The 20,310-nt window shown below is 34.4% G+C and overlaps 1 protein-coding gene across 3 annotated transcripts in view; it reads left to right on the top strand.

Moving 5' to 3' along the window:
- LOC118183122 (cubilin-like) overlaps positions 1-20,310 on the top strand; it is a 501,423-nt gene that overhangs the window by 402,631 nt on the left and 78,482 nt on the right. For all 3 annotated transcript variants that reach the window (XM_085813677.1, XM_085813678.1, XM_085813679.1), the window contains exons 2-4: positions 73-126; positions 12,222-12,399; positions 16,625-16,833. In XM_085813677.1, coding sequence (XP_085669803.1) covers positions 73-126; positions 12,222-12,399; positions 16,625-16,833 — 441 coding nt within the window. The remainder of the gene's footprint in view (positions 1-72; positions 127-12,221; positions 12,400-16,624; positions 16,834-20,310) is intronic.

Raw genomic sequence — 20,310 nt, 5'->3', positions numbered from 1 at the left:
TGATTATAATAGTTTTGCATTAGTTAGCTGCTGTTGATTTGCATGTGATGTTTTCGCTTTTTCCCTTTGTAGTTGCCAGCATCACGGCTGTGGCCACCCTCCCGCCTCTGGAAGAAGACGCTGCAAGTATGTATGTTTTATCAATTCTTCGCATTTGCCTTTCGCTGCTTTGCAAAAGTAGTCTGCTTAAATAATGCATTTATTCTTTTTAAAAAATTAATTGCAATAACTGCATAAAAAGTTGTATTATATCACAAAACAACCAACGAGTCTACAACGTCCCTTGTGCCAACGTTATGATTTATTTGAATTTCGTATTTTTATTTCTGGTCGATTCATTCTTTTAATGTATTTGAATGTGCTCTCAACTGAAAAATGCAGGAGGATTTTCATACACTTTCAGAATGATTTCGATAAAGAGTTACAAAAAAGCAAACTATTGATTAAAATCTTCTTGCAAAAGCTCATTATTTGAAATGAGAAATTTCGCTTGCTACTTTTAAATTTATTCTTTATTCAAAATGACGCATGTAAGCAAGTTGTGGATTAGAGGATATGTTTTTACCCTGTCGGAAGAGAAATATTCCTAGTCGATAATTCAAAAATACGTTGAAATGCATCAGATTAAAATTTCCAAGTGTAAATAAGCAACATCATTTTAGAGGCATTAAACAGAGATAATCGTAGCAAGAGATTTGAAAAAGAGTAACGTCCTCACCGGGAATCGAACCACAGATCCCTGGAATACGCGCCCAGCGTGCAGACCAAAGATGATGCTACGAAGGCATGCTAAGAAGACGGGAGAAATATCTTATATAGCAACACCCTAAACCCAAAGCAAAACAGCCTCGAATCACGGACCTCTGGAATAGGCGCTCAACGTGCAGACCACTACACTACGCACGCTAAGAAGGCGGGAGGAAAACCTTATACATTAACTGGAAAGGGAAAAACCGCCGATTATTATTCTTTCATGTAAAAAAACTACAAACAAATACTCGAAGAAAGTACCTACTATTTGTAATGTTTCTAAAGTCATTACAGAGAAAAATCTCCCGACGCACAAACTAATTTCAAAGTCTCACAAAGTCATCTGTAATAACAGTAAAAAATAATAAACTGAGATTTATAACTTAAAAGAACTAAAATCATTATGTTCAGCAGTTTTAGCCGAAGCATGTATCTCAACACAGAACAATTTGTAAAATCATGTATGAATACTATTTAGCAGGAGATAAATGGAGACACGATTTGACTCTTGATGAAGCATGGGTTTACCTAAATGACAGCAAAAATGGCAAAAAAATGAGGTCTGTTTATTATGGTAAGCGAAGACAATAAAATATACAGATCTTTATCCGTCAATACAAAGCAAGTTTCCTTAAGATGTTTATGATTCTCTCAAAAAGGATATTAAATATAAATAGAATAAAAAAGTGTTAAATTGAACTCTATTATCAGGAGAAAATTTTACGTCCAATATTTACTGAAGAAATTCCATTTCCTTACCCTAATGACTTTCAATGAGTGAAACTTCATCAAAACAAAGTAAAACTGATACTTCGAAAAGTATCACTGCATTCATTGACAAAATGAAGACTGATAAAGCAATTTCATGTATACGTTTTCAACGTGTTATGCGAAACCCCCTGTTGCTTCATTTATGGGTTACTATGTCTTTGGTCTCTTGAAAAGAGCTCTTTCTAAGCGTAAACTCACCACAATTGATGATATCTGAAAGTAGTAGAAGAGTAATGGATAACGATATCCCTGGAAATTTTACTAAATATCCCTTCTAACATGGAAATCACGATGTAGACGTATAGTCCAGAAAAGGGCTATCAGATCAAACAATTAAAAGAAACTCTTTACATTTTAAAGATTAATTAAATGGCTCAGATCTGAAAAATTTTATATCCCCTTAATAGTATCTCTTTTCCAAACTGATAAAGTGTTTGTATCTTATGCCATTAGAATGAAACTAGAAGAGTTAAATTATCGCAATCATACGAAGAGCCTTGCATTTCGTATTTTAACTCTTTCAACAAATTAGTAGCTGCGTAATTGCCCATTTTCCGGAAAATGGCATTTTAATAGAAGAAGCGTGCCTCCTGTTATGGCTAACATTAAACGTTTTATGGCAAGTAATGGTTGTCGGCGCAGTGGTCAGTTTGTTAATTTATCATATTTTCTTAAAATGTTAGTAAGTTGTCTTCTACTTAAATTAGGGTTTCTCATCTTCAATAATTTTTATATGTTCAGATAATTATTATTCATGCATTGATTGATTAGAATAATTGTATATTGATTGACTGAATGTTGAAAATGCTGTTGTAAATACTTGAAACATTTTCAGTCATGTGGCATTTTCAGTATCCTATAAAAGTTACCAATAAACTGAGTGAAAAATTTGAAATTTTGACAGTTAAAGTATAATTATATTATAAATATCGTACAGTTTATTGTATTGAAACTACGGTTAATTTTAAGTAAAATTTTATCTGGTAGTTTTAAGTGTGTAGATACATTAGGCATTTTTTGTAAGCAGGAGAAGTGAAAAATGAGCAACGCCTCCGATGGGAATCGAACCATGGATCTCTGGAATACGCGCCCAGCATGAAGAGCATTACACCAGGAAGGCACGCTAAGAAGGCGGGGAATACCTTATATACTCCCCCTTTTAAAGAGTGACTGGAGTTTAAGGGACCCAGTCGCCAAATCCTGGATGTGGAGAATCATCATCCACCCCCCCCTTTTTAGTTCGGGCGCCGCTTGTAGAGCTATTGGCTTTTTTGGAAGCAAGAGATGTGAAAGATGAGCAACGCCTTCGCCCCGAATCGAACAACGGACCTCTGGAATACGCGCCCAGCATGCAGACCTCTACACCGCGAAGGCCCGCTAAGAAGGCGGGAGAAATATCTGATCAGTGTTTTACATATATAAACAAATTCTGCTAAAAGTAACTGCATCAACTATCTCACGTGTGTTTTATTTCAGCTATGTAGCATATGTTTGTAATTTGTGGCTGAGAGTTGTAAAATGTTATAATATCAAGTTTTAATTTTTGTTAAGTGTTCTGATTGAATAAGTATTGTATGAAGAGGAAATTAACTACTAAGCACTGGTAGTAATTTTAAAGCCATATCTGGGATTTCTAAAAATGGCTATTTCTTTGTTTCTTCTACTTCTGATTAGGAATACATACCTGCATTAATATTTTCAAATATTCATCACCGAGTTCTTGAAAGGGGCTTTATTAAATGCACTTGTATAAGTCATAAAACAACAAAGACACTTTCAATGGATTGAAGGAACTTTGAACTACTCGGGCAAAGTGACATAGTTTAGCTCGATGAGATGGGTACTCTGCTTGCGGTTTGGCACCAATAACTATAGCAATGTGATTGAGAAATTCTAAAGATTAATTACTAACGGTATGTTTGACAGTTTATTCTGCCAATACGTCTTGGAAAAGAGCTTTGTGTTAATAGCAGTGTCTGTCAGAAAATCTCATTCACGGCCTGTGTCAGTGGAAGGTAAAAATGTTCACTGCTAATCAAAAATGCAGTTCTTAAGTTTCAGTATAAATTCCACCGTAACTTACCTTCCAGATTATAGAATTTGCCATCAACATCTGCGCATGAGAGTTAATTTTCTTGAAGCGTGCAATTTATTTTTCCAAGTAAGAAAGAAAGTTTGAACTCCATCCTTTCTATTGGCAACTGGATTTTCTTTTATTTGAAAATAGGAAGAAGGAAACTTGAAGACATTCATTGAAAACGTCTCCCAAGATTCGCCTGACACAGAATAGATTACTTCGAAAACAGATCGATGAAACGGAGCTCAACTGATGCGGATTTACCCGACCATGGGAGTCCTCAAAATGAGGATAATTGCACCCCTCGATGTAGGAGAAAATTGAACAGGCAGTGCTTTTCTTTCCACCAGGGCTTAAATGCCTGCTAAATTATTCACCGGCGCCAATAACCGTAACCATTGTCAGACAAGCAATCGCGGGTAGGAGAAACCGGAAAAATTTATCGCTGGTTTAAAAAATTCATTTCATTGCCATTACATGAATCTGAGGCGATAACAATAGTTCATGAGTTGTCTGCCCTATGAATCAGTTGTCTGACATATCACGCGATGAAGATATTAAACTGTAAATGTTTGATGAAATTAGGAGTTTGATGTACGCCCAAGAATGCTGCGCACTTACGCAGTAGCGAAAGCAGCAAAAGAATGGACTGAAGTTATATACTCCCAATCGGTTTTAGAACAGAGAAAAAAAAATAATTTTCACAATCATATCTCTCTCCATTGAAATATTCAATTACATTTCGTTAAGAAATCTAAAATTAGAAATAAAATGCCTATGCCAGGAAAGAATATATGCAATTTTTACATATTTGTGCGAAATAAAGGAAGTATTGCAATCGCGAAAAATTTAGGGTATCATATTTCGAAGAAAATATCCATTCTTGACCGCTCTCGAATCCATTTGAACAGTATTTTTGCGTGACATCTGTACATATGGACAGAATAAAGGTCTATGTTTCCGAAAACGGTTTGTAAATGGATTTAAAATGGATTCAGAAGTGATTTTTTTTCATATCGCGCATACGTACATCTCCGCACAAAGAATATATAAATATATGCATCCAGTCTGTTACACGGCTCGTTGAGCTCAGTTTTTATTCTTATTTCTTAGTAAATTGCGAATTTTTAGCTTTAAAAGTGATTTAATTATGCTGTTTTTTTATTTTGGTTAAAGTGTTTATGCCTTTAGTTAATCTGCGTGAAAACGTTACAGAATTATCAACAATTTAAAAGTTGTTTAAGTGTCACTAAGCGCAACGAAACTGCCCTTTGTTTGCATTTGAAACTCTTACTAGAACAGTGAATTAAGTCATTTTCTGAACCAACTTCAATGTCTTTTTGCCGAGTGGTACCAAAAGTAAACTGTCAGTTTTCGTCACCAAAAAATCTGTCTTCTTGCCGCTGGCACAGATTACTTGTTTCTGCATACAAACTCTAATTTCAGTTGTAAAAATTATTTTTTAATTGTTTTAACTGTATTTGCTGTTTTTCTGTATTTTACATCTTTTAAAAAAAGATGTTTTGAGTTTATTATGTATTTTTGCAAAACATCTTTTTTTAAAAGATGTTTTGAGTTTATTATGTATTTTTTGCCTTACCACGAAGTGAGAACTGAATTGACTGAATGAAGAATATATCTGTAATAAAATTCGAGGAAATAAATTTTAATTAAATGCAACAAAAATGTGTTTAATTTAATATGCTATTCAAGGAATTTCATGTAGCGTCCACATCAGATTTGTTATTCATAATTTGAGATATTCTGCTTGGCTATATACCTAGAGTTGATTAGACGAATTTGTTTTCTTTAATAATTGTATATAAAAATAGTTTTACTTCAGGTTTTTGTGTAATAAAATAAACCTTTAAATAAAACTGCATTTTAGATTTAAAATTTTTTCTGATGTAAGATGTGCGTTGAAAGTCTTTTTCAAAGTGCATATAATTTTCTAAAGTTTAATCTTTCAAATGAAGTTGTGGAGAAAACTGACGAATTAAAACAATCATATCTTTGAAAAAGCATGTTTACTTTCATTGTCTTGCTTAGATTGGGGAGTTACTTAGCAATTACAGTTTCGCCTTTCAGAGCCGTTATTTGCTGTTGTTTAATATCTACTTGATATTTCGTGAATAGAGTGGATATTCATGTATTTTTCAAGCCGTAGTACAATCAAACGTTGTTTTTTATACATTTGGGGAAGTTAAACGCTCGATTATTTTGAAGAGAAATAATGACATAATTAATTTTGAATGTATTTAAACATCCTGGCTAATAAAAAATAATTTCTTGGAACTTAGAAGCATGTCAATGAAAAGGGGTAGTGAATATAATATTCTAGCGTAATATAATATATTAGCGTAAAATAACATAAATGATAACACAATATGTATCATGTCAAACACATGAAATTTATAAAACTACATAAAGAAACTCTGCATGTTTCATGGTAAATAGTGAACTTAATTGTAGAAGATCTGATTTGTTGCCGCGAATATTGAAAACGCAAATTACAATTAATTGCCTCATAAAACTCGTCGGCATATTGCAATTAATATATGTATTGAAGACATCATCAAGATTGAAATCTTTGAAATTCAACTTGAAATGGAATTTGAGCCTAAATGAGTATCATTGCATCTGTCATACGTAACGATACTCGCTGTTGATCTACAGTGTTAATAAGCTGTTGAGCTACAGTGACTCTGCAAGTTAAAATGCATGTTGTTGATCTATAAATATATACCATTTCTTGATGTCAATTCTTAGCATGCAGGCAGTGTACATAGTTTCAAGTAAGGGGAAGAAATTGAAATTTTTGTTTATCAAAATATTATCAGAGGTATGAAAAATATTCTGTTATTTGAAAAGGCTTCGAAATCAAATTGTAAATATATTAAAATCGTTTAAATACGTTCTCAGTTACAAATAAAATCAAGCAAACGATTTTAATGTGGCTGATGTAATACATATCGACATTAAAATTCAATTCTTTTTCGAACTTGAAAACAAAGTTTTAAAAAGTATACAAGCTTTCAAAAACATATAAACATATTTTATTCATTTGAGATCACCTTGTGTATGAATAATAATGGAATGCCGTTTAATATATTTAAGGGTTAATTTTACATTATATGTGTATGAAAAAATTAAATTACATGTATTACTTTACTTAATTAATTTATTTGAAATGCTGTTGAAATTTAAACTGTAAAACTCGAAATTTCTTTCGATGTAATTAATACACGTTAAAGTTAATTTTTAAAACGGTCAAGCGAAATTAATTTTCTTTCTGGTATGTTCAATGATAAAAGCAAATCTATGACATGCATGAAAGTTTTACGCAGTGTCACTAAACCTGTTTATTCAAACAACATTTAAAAAATATTTTTGAAGAATTCTGAACCTATAGTCATTGTCCTCAACGTCTTCTTTACAATTACATGAATTACATTAAATTTCCTACTGATCGACAGTTTTATTTACCTTACTTACCCGAATTTACAATCTCAAATAAAGGACAATTCAACGTTTTGGAATGAGATTGACAAGAGAAACGCTTTTGATGTAAGGTACTCGGACACTCAATATTGCGTAAACAATTACCAAAAAAACATTTTTTTAAAAATATTTTTTGATTATATCTTTTATGTTAAGTCCAAAAGTGTCTATTGGTTTCGAAATGGGATTTGACATCGAATCAATGTAAATGCGTCGTTCCACTTTTGATTCGAGTTTGTTGCCATTCGGCAAAGTGTTAGATATTTATTAGCCCGAAAGGTAATGTTTTCTGTGTTAAAAAAATGTTTTCTCTGTAATGCCATTATCCTTATTTTTCGAATGAAAACCAAAGTGAATGGCACTCACTTTAAACTCCTACGTTGTATTTAGCTAATACAGACGATTCATAGTCTTACGATATATACAGCTGAATTTATAGGACGATTTTAAATTTGTGTTACACATAAATATATAATTTCGACTGAATTTTTCAGCAAAATATTACCTCTCGGCTTTTACATGAATCGGCTTATATTTGGTAAAATATGGTAATTATTTTTGATTAAAAATTCTGATCGTGTTCCATTACCCTGACAGCAAATGTGTGATTAGCTTCAATAACATCATTGTAAATGGGTTCAGACGCTAGAGAAATCTTAGTAAACATGGAACATTCGACCAGCTAAATTCAGATTTGTTAACGCCGTGAGAGATAATGAATGCTATTTCCTCCCTCGGATCTATCTGGAACTGATGCTGCACGTTCTCCACACGCTGATTATTGAACGTCATGCTAACAGACAGCTATCTTCAAAGACCACTAATATGTTTCCCAGGGAACGATAATGTACCTGCCGATTCCCAGCCAAGGCGTAACAAATGAGTTTGTAGCTCTTACCATTTGACATAGATGTGGCAAGTAATCCGTGAAATACAAGTTAGTGAAAGCAGAGTAAATTTGTGACGGCATAGAGTAATGGAAAATGAAGACAATTAATAAATCTTTAGAGATTTGTTTAGTAAATGGGGGAATATTGCGCTTAGAATTCCTGCATTAATAAAATATCAATCTAAATGTTCGATTTCTTGTATGGAAAGCGTAGACTGCTGGAAAGGATATATAATGACTGTTAATGAACTTGTGAGGACATTTCAAATGTTTTGCAGTTAAAATTTAAAAGACAATAAATTATATAAAAGAAGAAAATGTTTGTATTCTAGTGTAATAAAAGAATAACTTTTATTTTTCACCATACGTTGTAATATGTTTTAAATTTTTTATTCTATGATATGCATAATGGTATATTGGATTTACTTTTTTTTTTTTCCGTTAAAAAAGCTAAAATTGTGATTAGCTTCAATAACATCATTATCACGGTGATTAGCTTCAATCACTTGAGCGGATACTTGTGTTTCGTTTTCAACCATAATTTATGTGATTTTTGTTTTACTTTCTCTATTTGTCAGTTTCCATCGGCATGCCACAGGCATCCTGGAATCTATACCCTTCTAGTCCGAAATCGATGAAGAAAAATAAGTTGTTAAAATTATGAAACATCATTCCCAGCATGATTTCCCTTTCCCAGCAGATAATAGTGTTTACATTTCAAAACGTGGTGCAAGATAATACTTCAGTTAAATATTAACACTATTTTGATATATTTTTGGTTATCGTGAGTGTTCGCAATATGCAAGTATCATTAATTTTATATGTTATAGCCTTTCTTGTATGTTATGATGACCTTGCTTTTTTTAAATGGAAAAACTTGGAATGCTTAACGTTTTGTCAAATATCCTAGAACAGCTCAATTCCCTTGCCAGTTATGTGCCTGTTTAGGGAGAAAAAATGAGATAGATGATTGGTATCTGCAAAAGTCTGTCGAGTTTCAGTAGAACTTCTACAAGGTATTGTAGAGACATTAGCTATTTTTTGGAAGCGGGAGAGGTGAAAAATAAGCAACGCACTTCGCCGGGAATCGAACCACGGACTTTTGGAATACCGGCCCAGCATGCAAAACCACTACACCATGAAGGCACGCTAGGAAGGCGGGAGACATACTTTATCGTATGACAACAAATTGCCGTATTATGTTTTTAAACATAAGATTTATCGCTAAATACAAAGACCTCTTATATTTCTTTGGAGTAATGACAGTCGTTAATAAAGTACATTTGACAACGACCGTTTGACGGTACCGTTCTCGAAAATTGCGTGCAAATTCCTCTTTCGGTATCAGAGGACTACTGTTCCTTCTAATTGACATGGGAAACATCATAGAAATCCTGAGCGGGAACAAGGAGCTTACTCAAGCTATATTCGTGTGTGCGTGGAATAGGCAAACAAATTTAAAAAGGTTAACTTTACCCTTTATTTCACGCAGTGTAATGGTTGCTCCCGCACTTCGGGATGCAAAGACCAACACCTTGGTCTAAACGTAAAAAAAGTACAAAAAAGGAAATATTCACTTAATAACTGAAATAAATAAGAATTAAACTTCAATGTTTTACACAGACTATTAACGCAAAGATGGGCCTTTTGAACCTGCTAGTTGCATATACTACAATACGCCTATTATATCAGGAACTGTGTTCTGGCCTAAAGGCAGACACGAACTGACTGAAAAGCACGCGCGTAGCAGGGCAGCAGGAAGGCTCTCTCCCTCTTGCTAGAAGCCACTTCTTAAATACCTTTTACAGTTGCAAACTCATTAGCATTACTCGCGCTTATTCTACCGGAAATGAAAAATAAGAGAGGATGGCAAATTTTAAATAAAATAAACGTTAGTAAATCTTAAAATCTTTATATCCCTCGTCACATTTTTGAACATTTTAATGTTTAGACATGCAAGAATCGCTCACGTTTTAGGGCTGATTTCAGTTACGGGAACAGAAAGGAGTTTGTTGAGACAAAATCAGATCGAGGGCAGCAATTCGCATACAAGCACCACATTGCTTTGCTAAGAGATACGCATGTGGCCGAGAGTTAGCGTAGAGAAGAAATCAAGAGCTAACTTCGTGATGTTCCTGATTACACGATAGTTGTCTGCAGTTACTTTACCAGAACTCATTATTATGTGTTACCATTCATTATTGCTTTTTGTGGCTAAAATTATCTTCACTGTTTCAATGTTTAATCACCATGAGGAGTCGTGAGCTACTACTTGGGGCAACGTCTTTAGTCAAATTCTTTTCATCCGAAAAATATTTAAATGCTTTAATGCCGCAAACTTCTATCTGCCACTCTTGACTTTATTCCGCGGATTTACCAAACCTGAAACAGAACTTAAAATTCATTCGATGCTCCCCTTTACAGCCACTGTCAAGGCCTTTGCATGCTAGAGTGTTATTAACATAAATCCGTAAAGATTATTGCTATGCATGAGTTGGCCAATGAGCTAAAGAACGCAATACTTTCTTTGCGTCCTCTTCTCGCTAAGCTTTGGAAATTTCAGAGAAAAATTCATGTAAGCTGTATCTGTGAAAAAGTGAAATAGTCATGAAATTTTCAAAAGTCATACATACATAATATTCTCTGTATTAGTTTATCAGTGTAATGTAATGTCGTTTGAGATGTGCATTTTTTATCACTGAGGTATTTCATTTCGCATAGCAGAAGTTCTAAAATTATTCTTACCCCAAAACACATGCAAATCTTTTATTAACAAAAGAAGTGGTCTGTGGGGCAAATGCTGAAGACAAAATTACCATGCTTGCTTTTGAGAAAGCAAAATCTGCCATTGTTGTTGACAGCTGTACATTTTGTTTTCCTGTTAAAAAATACAACTTATAAAAACATATAAAAGTATTTCCGCACTGTTTGCCTTTTAGTGGTAGAGAATTTATTTTCGGAAATGTTGAACTGCATGGCACTTTAAGTTAATCCGTTATTTAATAATAATTGTAGAAATAATAATTAATAGTAATAATAATAATCGTGTATTTCTCCCTTTTTTAACTAATTTTCTAGTTTGAAAATCGAGAGTGGAAAGTTAAGCGAGTAACCTTATTTCTTAAGAACGTCTTTATACTAATAATAAAAAATGAAAAAATTGTCATGATAAGCTATTGGTAACTATCGCAAAATAATTTCTGTAAAAGAAATATATTCCATTAAGAGTGCATAGAAACATAACTATATTAAACAGATATTGAGCCGATATGTGACCGGTCCGACTCAGTTACCTCGTAAAGTCTCAGAGGTTCCTCACATACATGACTCTTGACCGCAGTTTCTAAGATGGACATTAGAGGAAAAAAGGGAAGGGGGAGAATAAAAGACCTGGATTTCCCAAAGATTGATCATATCAGCTGCAGATAAAGCCACAATAAGCTGGGATGTAAGTAACAGAAGTAAGGTGAAGTCACATGTTTGGAAAATTTTCTAAGTGCGAGAACACCTACCTTTATCGGATAGCTGAAATAAGACTCTGCAAAAAATGCTTTTCAAATAACAAATGCATGGGAAAACAAAATAGGTGAAATGCTAAAAGCTAGGAGGGAAAATGCGATAATAATTCTCACTATGTCTCTGTCTTCTTTTTGCTGCATTGTGTTATATTTTAGTCCAAATGGGCTCTGTCCGTGCAAATTCTAAAGATATGCTCATTTTAAAAATATTTTGCGACATTGCTGTTGGACTGAATTTTATGGTTTAAGTGCAAAGAACATGATATTTAAGAAAGAAAGGTAACACACAAAACGGTAAAAAAACGCCCCTTTAGACGTAATTTAAATTCTGAAACTTTTCAGATTTTTTATTTTAACTTTTATAGTTTCTGTGTTATTTTTCTTACTCTGCAAATTTATCTGATTGTTTAAAAGCTCTCTACGAAATTTCGAATTTTCTAGGTTGGCATTTATGTTCATGTTTTGAATACACATATCACAATTTGTTTTTTTATTTGAAAACCATAATGATGAATCCTCTTACCATCTAACTGAATATATTTGGTTTCATATTCTGCTAAATGCTTTAACTTTTGAGTTAAAACAATTTTACGTGCTATAGCCAAAAGCCATTTGATATATGGCCTCCTGAAAGTATTATTTTTGCATATGTTGTATTATATTCCTTATTTATACGCAGAATGTCTTGACAAAGTGTCTTATTATTTTATTTCAGAGTGTGACCGAATGTTCGTGAGTAATTCCGATGGTCTGAAGAACGGAACTTTTAGCGCCCCCTACATGGAAAACATTCAGAATTACTCTCGCCAGTGCATTTACACCTTCATCGCCACCGAGGACGAAAGAGTTCAGATCACATTTACCCACTTTAATCTCCGAGGAGCTAAGCCCCAGTAAATGAAAATTTTAATGCCTCTGAAATTGAATTTTATTTTACTTTTTTTAGTAAAGCCACATATTTCAGCGTAATATTTCTGTGTATACATTCTGATGTGATTAAGCAATTAAAGCTGAATATAAAGAAATTTAAGGAGAAATGTGAAACTAACTAATATCCGAAAATGCTAACAGTATTTAATCTGTTTTTTACTTTCATTTTTATTTACAGTAACTTATAATAATTCATTAAAATTATTTTTAAATAAATAATTTTAAAAAATCAATCAAAATAAAATACATAATTTTGAAACTATAAAATCTTGGATAATATTCATGTTTCCTTTTTATTAATTTGTGATATTTGTTCTATAGTTATTTTAATTAAAATATGTGATGAAAATGTTCACCAAATTAATTAAATGTTTCCTTCCATGTCTAGAATGTTTTTAAATGCTAACACTTAATTCATGTAAAATTGTTTTTAATCACCCTCTCTTTTGTAAAATTTTCATTTCGCAAATGATACTCATCGTACAATCATTAAATACGTCCACGTTAAAAATTCTTTATACAACATGTGGCTTAATTTTATATCCTTTTATTAATCGGTTTGCGATATATTTATGGATTTTTCAGGCTTGTATTCTAAAACAATTGATAGATATATCTCAAGTTTACATTTCATGATTGGAAATGACTATCTTGAACAAATAAACAATTAAGTAAAATAAAAGGAATGCTTTTAATAAAAATAAAATCTACGCAAAAAAATTGAATGCTCATAAATGGTATGTTTAATAAGATTGCATTGCTTTGCTATTAACACAAATAATTCCATTAATTTATATTGCACAAAAATGCTCATTTAAGAAGATATTGTTGTTTTCTACCCGCTTCACTACTTTTACTACTTGAAGAAGAATCAAAACTTAATTTATTCACCAGTATTACACAAGACAGTTCCAAAGACACGTTTACAGTCATCGAAAAACTTCGATAAACAGGCTGAAAGAATCAGCAACACAGCCTTCAGGGTACAACGATGGAGACAGTTTCACGGCAAAGCACTAAACTACAGCTCCCGACTTGGTTAAGCTAATCTCGGAACTTAAGACTCTCAAGCTAATCTCTGAACTCAAGACACAACTACTCACTCAATTCGAGATACTATTATGCGAACAGCTATGGCATATATAGCTTTAACCTACCTTTGAGAATATTCTCGGGAAAACCGCTAATAATAATGTGCTCTAGAATGTTCTCGCTCCATCTATGCCATATCGCGGACTTTGTAGCCAAATGGGCAATTTTGCGGCAAATCTGGAAACCCTAACTTAAATTTGCGGGGAAGCTATCATACTACAACTGGACATTTCGCCTCAATATTATACAGCACATAATGGTACTGTGTTTAAAATAGTTTTTGTTTTCATTTGTTAAATTCTTTACAATCGCGACATACGAATTGTCGCTGTAATCATAACAGTTTTTTGCTTTATACAAAATGTATGCATAATCTTAAATGAACACTACAACTACTGGTAGAAATCAGTAATAAACACTACAAATAAACCATAAAATGTAAGGAAAGTATTTTATGAAATTATCATTTCTGAAATACACTGGTGTGCAAAAATTAAGGACGAGACGGTTTTTTTCAATATAACTTTGTACAGAAGCTTTCCAAATCAACACATTTAATACCGTAAGATCCCCCCATGAGTAATGTCAGCAACGCTTACTAAAAGAGAAATCAGAGGGATAAAAAGAAGCTTTATTGAAAAAGTAGCATGGAGCGCAATGCGACTGCAGGCAGAAACATCCCTGTGATGGGTGTCCAGCAAGAAACATCCGGTCTTTAGTAGGGGATATGATCTTCCCTAACTGCTAGGCAGGTTTCACAGCGTCTGCCCATGCTGAGAATGAGGGTGTCAATGAGTTGTTGAGGCATTGCTGCCCATTCGTCTTGCAGCGCCAATCAAAGCTCCGGAATCGTTACTGGTGGTAAGGTACGAGCTGCCAAGCATCTGCCTAGAAAATCCCATACATGCTCGATGGGATTGAGATCCGGAGATCGTGCCGGCCAATCCATACGTTCAATATCCTCACTCTCTAAGAGCTGTTCGGCAGCGACTGTGGGATGACATGGTGCATTGTCGTCCATGAAAAGGAACTGCGGACCCATAGCGCCTCTAAAAAGACGCACATATGGACGAAGAATCTCGTTACAATAACGGGTCCCGTTGACTGAACCTGCGTTCTAAGATGTGAAGGTCTGTACGACTACCAAGCATGATGCCTCCCCAAACGAGAACACCGCCACCTCCATACCTGTCCCTTTCAATGATGTTCGAGGGATGATTGCGGCTTCCCCGCTCTCTCCAGATGAGTATGCGATGAGAATCGCTACTCAGACTGAATCTGCTCTCATCTGTAAAGAGTACTCGTCTCCATTCATTGTCTCTCCAATTCCGGTGTTCCCGGCACCACAGAGAACGCCTTCTCCGATGGGCAGGCGTTAGAGGTACACACCGTATAGGGCGTCGTGCAAACAGACCACCACCGTGCAGTCTTCTGGCCACCGTAAAACGCGATATCGGTCGTCCAGTCGCCTGTGTCGTGTGTCAAGCGATTTCTCCCGCTGTCTGCCGCCTGTTTCTTCTGGCCTGTAAGGCAATATACCGGTCATCTGCGGGTGTGGTTCCTCGTGGACGACCACTACTAAACCCGAGGATAGCTGTTCCTGTAGTTTGAAATTGTCTCCAAAGTCGTGAAAGGATGCTGTAAGCAATTCCGAACTCTGCAGCCACACTTGTCACACTGCGGCCTTCCTCCAACTTCCCAATTATTCGAGCTCGGGTAAAAGCATCCAGATGTCGTCTAACAGATTGATTATTCGCCATTTCTCGCTGAGGCAGCAACTCGGTGTAATTTTAACTTCTGTACGGCATGCAATGTCTTTGCCAGAAATACTGATCTTACACCGACGACATGCTTTATACTACTCAGACACACCCCCATGACGTCTACCTGCATATCTGCGCATGTGCTACCGTACATTACCTTACTTAATCTCCTGATTGGTCTTTCTGTCCGTTCTGCCTCTTCGTTCAGCTGATATGCTAATTTTTCGACTTCGTCTTTAATTTTTGCACACCAGTGTACATGCTATATGTGAGATATCATGTATTATTCTTTATATATGATGTTTATGTAGGTTAGAAAGAGAATGAATTCACGCGCATAAAATACAGCAGGTTTAAATAAAATCATATGAATTAATCTTTGCATAATAAAGTGTTAAAATGTTTTCTTAAAAAGTCTATATTTAAAATTTATAAAGCTCACTTTTCTTGGCTGAAGAAATATATTACCGCGGTGTCTGAGTATCCATACATTCATCCGACTCAGATATCTGAAAGTACACTAAACTTTTCTAGTAAGAAATAAAAAATAATTAGTCTGTTTTTATCAGAGGCTGTTTGCTCATTTTTATTCTATCCTTTTACTTCAGTCCTTGAATCTTCTCATTAAAATCACAAAAGCACTTGAAAACACAGAGCTGTAGAGCGGGTTGATGCTCGTTGAATAGTAACAAAAGGCGTACTGACTTGTTTCAATATTGTCCCGAAATAAAATCAGTGCGCGCTGTTGTGACTCGTCGAATTCGAGCCGTATTCCAAGCACGTATCGCACAAATAAATATTTTCGCTTCAAAAACAGGATGTATACCACATATTTCAAGTATGTGAATGTATTTCAAAGTGGGCGTATACCGAGGTATCTTCCTAGTTATAAAATCCTTCCAACAAGCATTAAATATTTGCCGGAAAAAAGATTGAAATTAAATTACATAATAAGAAAAGAAGAATTAAAGCAAAATTAAATAAAATTCGCTTTTAACAAAATCAATTATTTTGAAAATATATTTATAGACATAAATCAATGGATTTCGAGGTTATGACTACGATGTTTATGATGCCTTTCATTCAATATATTTATTTGTCTCTACAATTTGAATTAAAAAAAAAATAAGCTATCCCGTTCTTTTTAATTTTGTTTTTGAAATGTGCAAAGAAATACCTCATCGTAAATGCTTGACTGAGAAAAGAATTAATCGATTGGTTTATCTAGTTAAATAAGTAAAATTATTCTAAAAAATAGTCGCACGTTAAAAGCTTAATATACGGATGTGTTTAACAAAATCATAACCATTTACTAATGCTTTATATTTTTTAGGTGCAACCACGAATACATCGACCTTTATATGGAAATCGAAGATCCTGGAGTGGAATTGATCAGGACTCCGTTCGGTGGTCGTATATGTGGCAAAAACATTCCTGTTTCGCGCATATCTATGTACGAAACACTTGTCCTAGCTTTCTATACCGACAAAAGCAGAGTAACGCCAGATCTCTTCGGAGGCACTTACGAATTTATCGATGCAGGTCTGAAACAGATATTTACTGTTGAATGTGTGTTAAGTTTTTATCTTACATTTTATATGTTTTTTTATTAATCATTACTCGATTTCCATTAATCTGAGTATCAAAAAATTGTCTGTATTATATAACTAATGAGCTTTGCATTGTTTCATAAATCTCTAAATCATGGAGGGATGACAGTTTATATACAGAGAGAGTGTAAAAAGAAAAAATAACAGTAAACTTACACTATCATCTGTGATAATTATGCGCGTAAATAATATAATAACTGACTATTATGAAAAAAATTTGCTTTTACTGGATTCTAATTCTAATTTGCACATCATTTTTGAAAATGTCTTTTGAATGATGGATGAGGATGAGTGGAAAAGTATAATATAATTGGGTTAGCGTAATTATAGCACAATTGGGCTTGGTTCGACTGAAATGTCTGAATGGCATATGCTCTCTTCGGATGCTAAGAAAATGAAATTAACAATAGTTGGCTAGTCACAATAATTTCCTTAATCATTCATATGCTGTTATGGTCATCGCTATATTACCGACTGAGTTCCTTGGCATAAAAAATTTCTCGGGAATCTGATACGAAAAAAATCGGTAATTGCATGCTGGATCTCTTTGTCATCAGATAATTATTTTATGGTTGAGAACCTTTTGAGAGCATTTTATGTTTGAGGTGACGTGAGAATCACGGGAGAGGTGATAATTAGTGAAAGATGCGGTCAAAAGAATATAATAATGAAGAACGATTTCATGCTACAATTCACTGAGTTTATCAATTTTTCATAGAACATGAACACAATCCTTTTCATCCAACGTAAGAAAAAACGATTTGTTAACTAATTTTGGATACCGGAGGAATAGTTAATGTTGCATTTTCTCAAGTTTAGGTCTATCATGATCCTTCGCGATTCTTTATTTCGGATGATGGACGTTGCGATGAAATACTCCACCAGTAGATCACCCAGCATAAAATCACAACATTTATGTGCGTCAAGAAATTGTTTGTTGACCCATTTGTTGACCGTTTATGATATGATTATCCTGCTATACCCATTTTTATCATATTTAACAATATAATGTGAAATTCCTTATTCCTTACCGTATTTTCTTCCAAAAGATCATATATACTTGCAGTTGTCATGTCTTTGACCATTGTAAACTCATATAGCACAAATATTCATATATTCACTGTTTTCACTTTGCCGATGGCATAGAGGTGCTGAGCATTGGTGGTTCGGTATATAGCAACCTTGTCTACAAAAGCACTAACTCTTTACTGTGAATCAACTTCGATCATGGTACCTTCAGAAATTCGTTTGGAACTGTACTGGTCGGCAGTTGGAGGGATTAGTTTCAAGTATTGTAGCACCAGCATGAAATTCCATATGCTTTCAGTATGTTGTGTACTCATCCGCTGCAACTGCGCTAAACGCAATATTAATGTTTTGTGGAATATGTCCTGCATATTATCCCAGTTTCAATTCATGTTCAATTCATGAAGCTAAACGTACTCATAGTTACGTGTTCTTTGTGACTCATTTTGATGAAATCTTATTCAACATCAACGTTACTCCTATTGACAGCTTTGGTATAGCCTGTGCTGTGGACTCCCAACGATGCTGTGAAATACCACATATAACTTTAGTGGATAAGCGCTTGTAGTCCAAAGTCTTTGTTTCTGTAGTACCCAAAAATAGACCTTCCATTAGCACTAATGCAGTAAAAAAGAGCTTATTATTAATATATTTTAATCGATGAGAAAAATTAACTTCACACATGTTTGCCAGCAAATGTGTGTGGTGACATTAACAAATATTAACTGTAAAACAGTAGTTTCTGAAGAAGTCAGTGTAGTCCATAAGAGGTTTGGGAAGCATTGGTGGACATCGTACACTGCTAGTCAAGATTAAAATTTTACTATTGATGATTAAAAATGATTAGGTACAGTTTGAACAAATTCATTATTTAGCGTAAATGACTATATTTGGCAGATGATTGATCTAAGTGTAAATTTAAAGTTTGTGGAAATTATAAAATGAGGAAAAAATTATCTCCACCCATTTTGTTGCAAAACTTCCTTTAATATGGTGTGTGTAAGGTCACCTCGGATACAAATGTAGATTTTCCATAATTATTTCATAAAATTTACCAAACTACTATTTAAGTTATCCTTTTTCTTCTCAAAGTCTTCTGAAAGTTAGTTTTTCAGAGATTCAAAGGACGCATTGAGACATTGCACTTCGGTTGAATAAGGCAATCGACATGTTGGCAGTCGGGTTCAAGTGTAATGACTAAGATGACCAGTCCATTTAAGTGATATCTCCTACTTTCAAACATTCGACACCAGAGCCGTTCTGCAGACGACCATAGTTATCCATTGGCGAAAGCTATGCCTAAAAATGCCCGTAGAAAGTCAGATATTGGTCAAGACATAATCCGCATATATTGTGATCTATTACAAAAACCTCAATCAAAGATATACAAGCCAATGTAGCTTTTTCGATGATTCCACATAGATCATAAAAGCGCTACCGTGGAAAAGGGATCTTTAATGTTATGGTGTATTGAGAAATACGGCAAAGAACACGAGGGCTATCTGCCTAAGGGAAGGGATTCCTTCGTGGAGTACTTTCTAAGGAAAACTGGCTCGTATACACGTTACACATGGGAAAAAACCCCGAAAACGCCCATGCAGCCAGCCCGTTTGCAGAATTCGAACCTCGGACCGAACTACCAGTGTTCAGCGATTTTACCGCTCGGCCGCTGGTGGGCCGGATCTTTAATGAATATCAACATATAAGAGCAAATTGCGCGTTCCTTACTTTGCATCGAAGTGAATTTAAAACCATAGCTAAGGCTATATCTCTCGACTTAAAAAGTATACGGATCCGCTCCTCTTGGCTTCACTCTACAATGAACATGCCTACGACATCTCCTTAAATGGGTCATTTTTGGGAAGATGAAGGAAGTGGGGAACAAACCAGTTGTTTTCTCACACGAAAAGACTAATCATTTGAATCAATTGTGTATTTAAAGAACGATTGATTCGGGTTCTTGTGGCAGCCTGAAGGTTTTAAAATCAAACTTCTTGAAAACAATTAATGTACTCGTCGAATCAGTAATGACAGAAAACGGTTTTCATATGCAGTTATTGCTCTTAGTCACTCTTGAACGGGCTTTCCACTAAATTCATTACATAGAAAGCATTTCAAAGTTCTTGATATAATACTTTAAAGGATATTTAGACTTTGGTCTACCTTTACTTGCGCTGATACCTCCTTCAAGTCTACCAATTAACCACCAATTTTGTCTTATATTTAATAGATTCCTTATCACTATTGAATAATGATACCTTTCCAGAAACTACAATAACATTAAACAACGTTATACGCCCGAATTCCAAAAGGTGCTCGTTGCGTAACGAGTTTCCAGTCACCTAATTTTCTTATGTAATGCACTAAGGTAAGTTCAAAAGTC

The sequence above is a fragment of the Stegodyphus dumicola genome, chromosome 3 (assembly GCF_044657685.1).
Source record: "Stegodyphus dumicola isolate Sdum_Otavi_A_Nest chromosome 3, ASM4465768v1".
Classification (NCBI taxonomy): Eukaryota; Metazoa; Arthropoda; class Arachnida; order Araneae; family Eresidae; genus Stegodyphus; species Stegodyphus dumicola.
The sequence above is the reverse complement of the archived record's forward strand: the minus strand, read 5'-3'. Positions and strand labels throughout refer to the sequence as shown.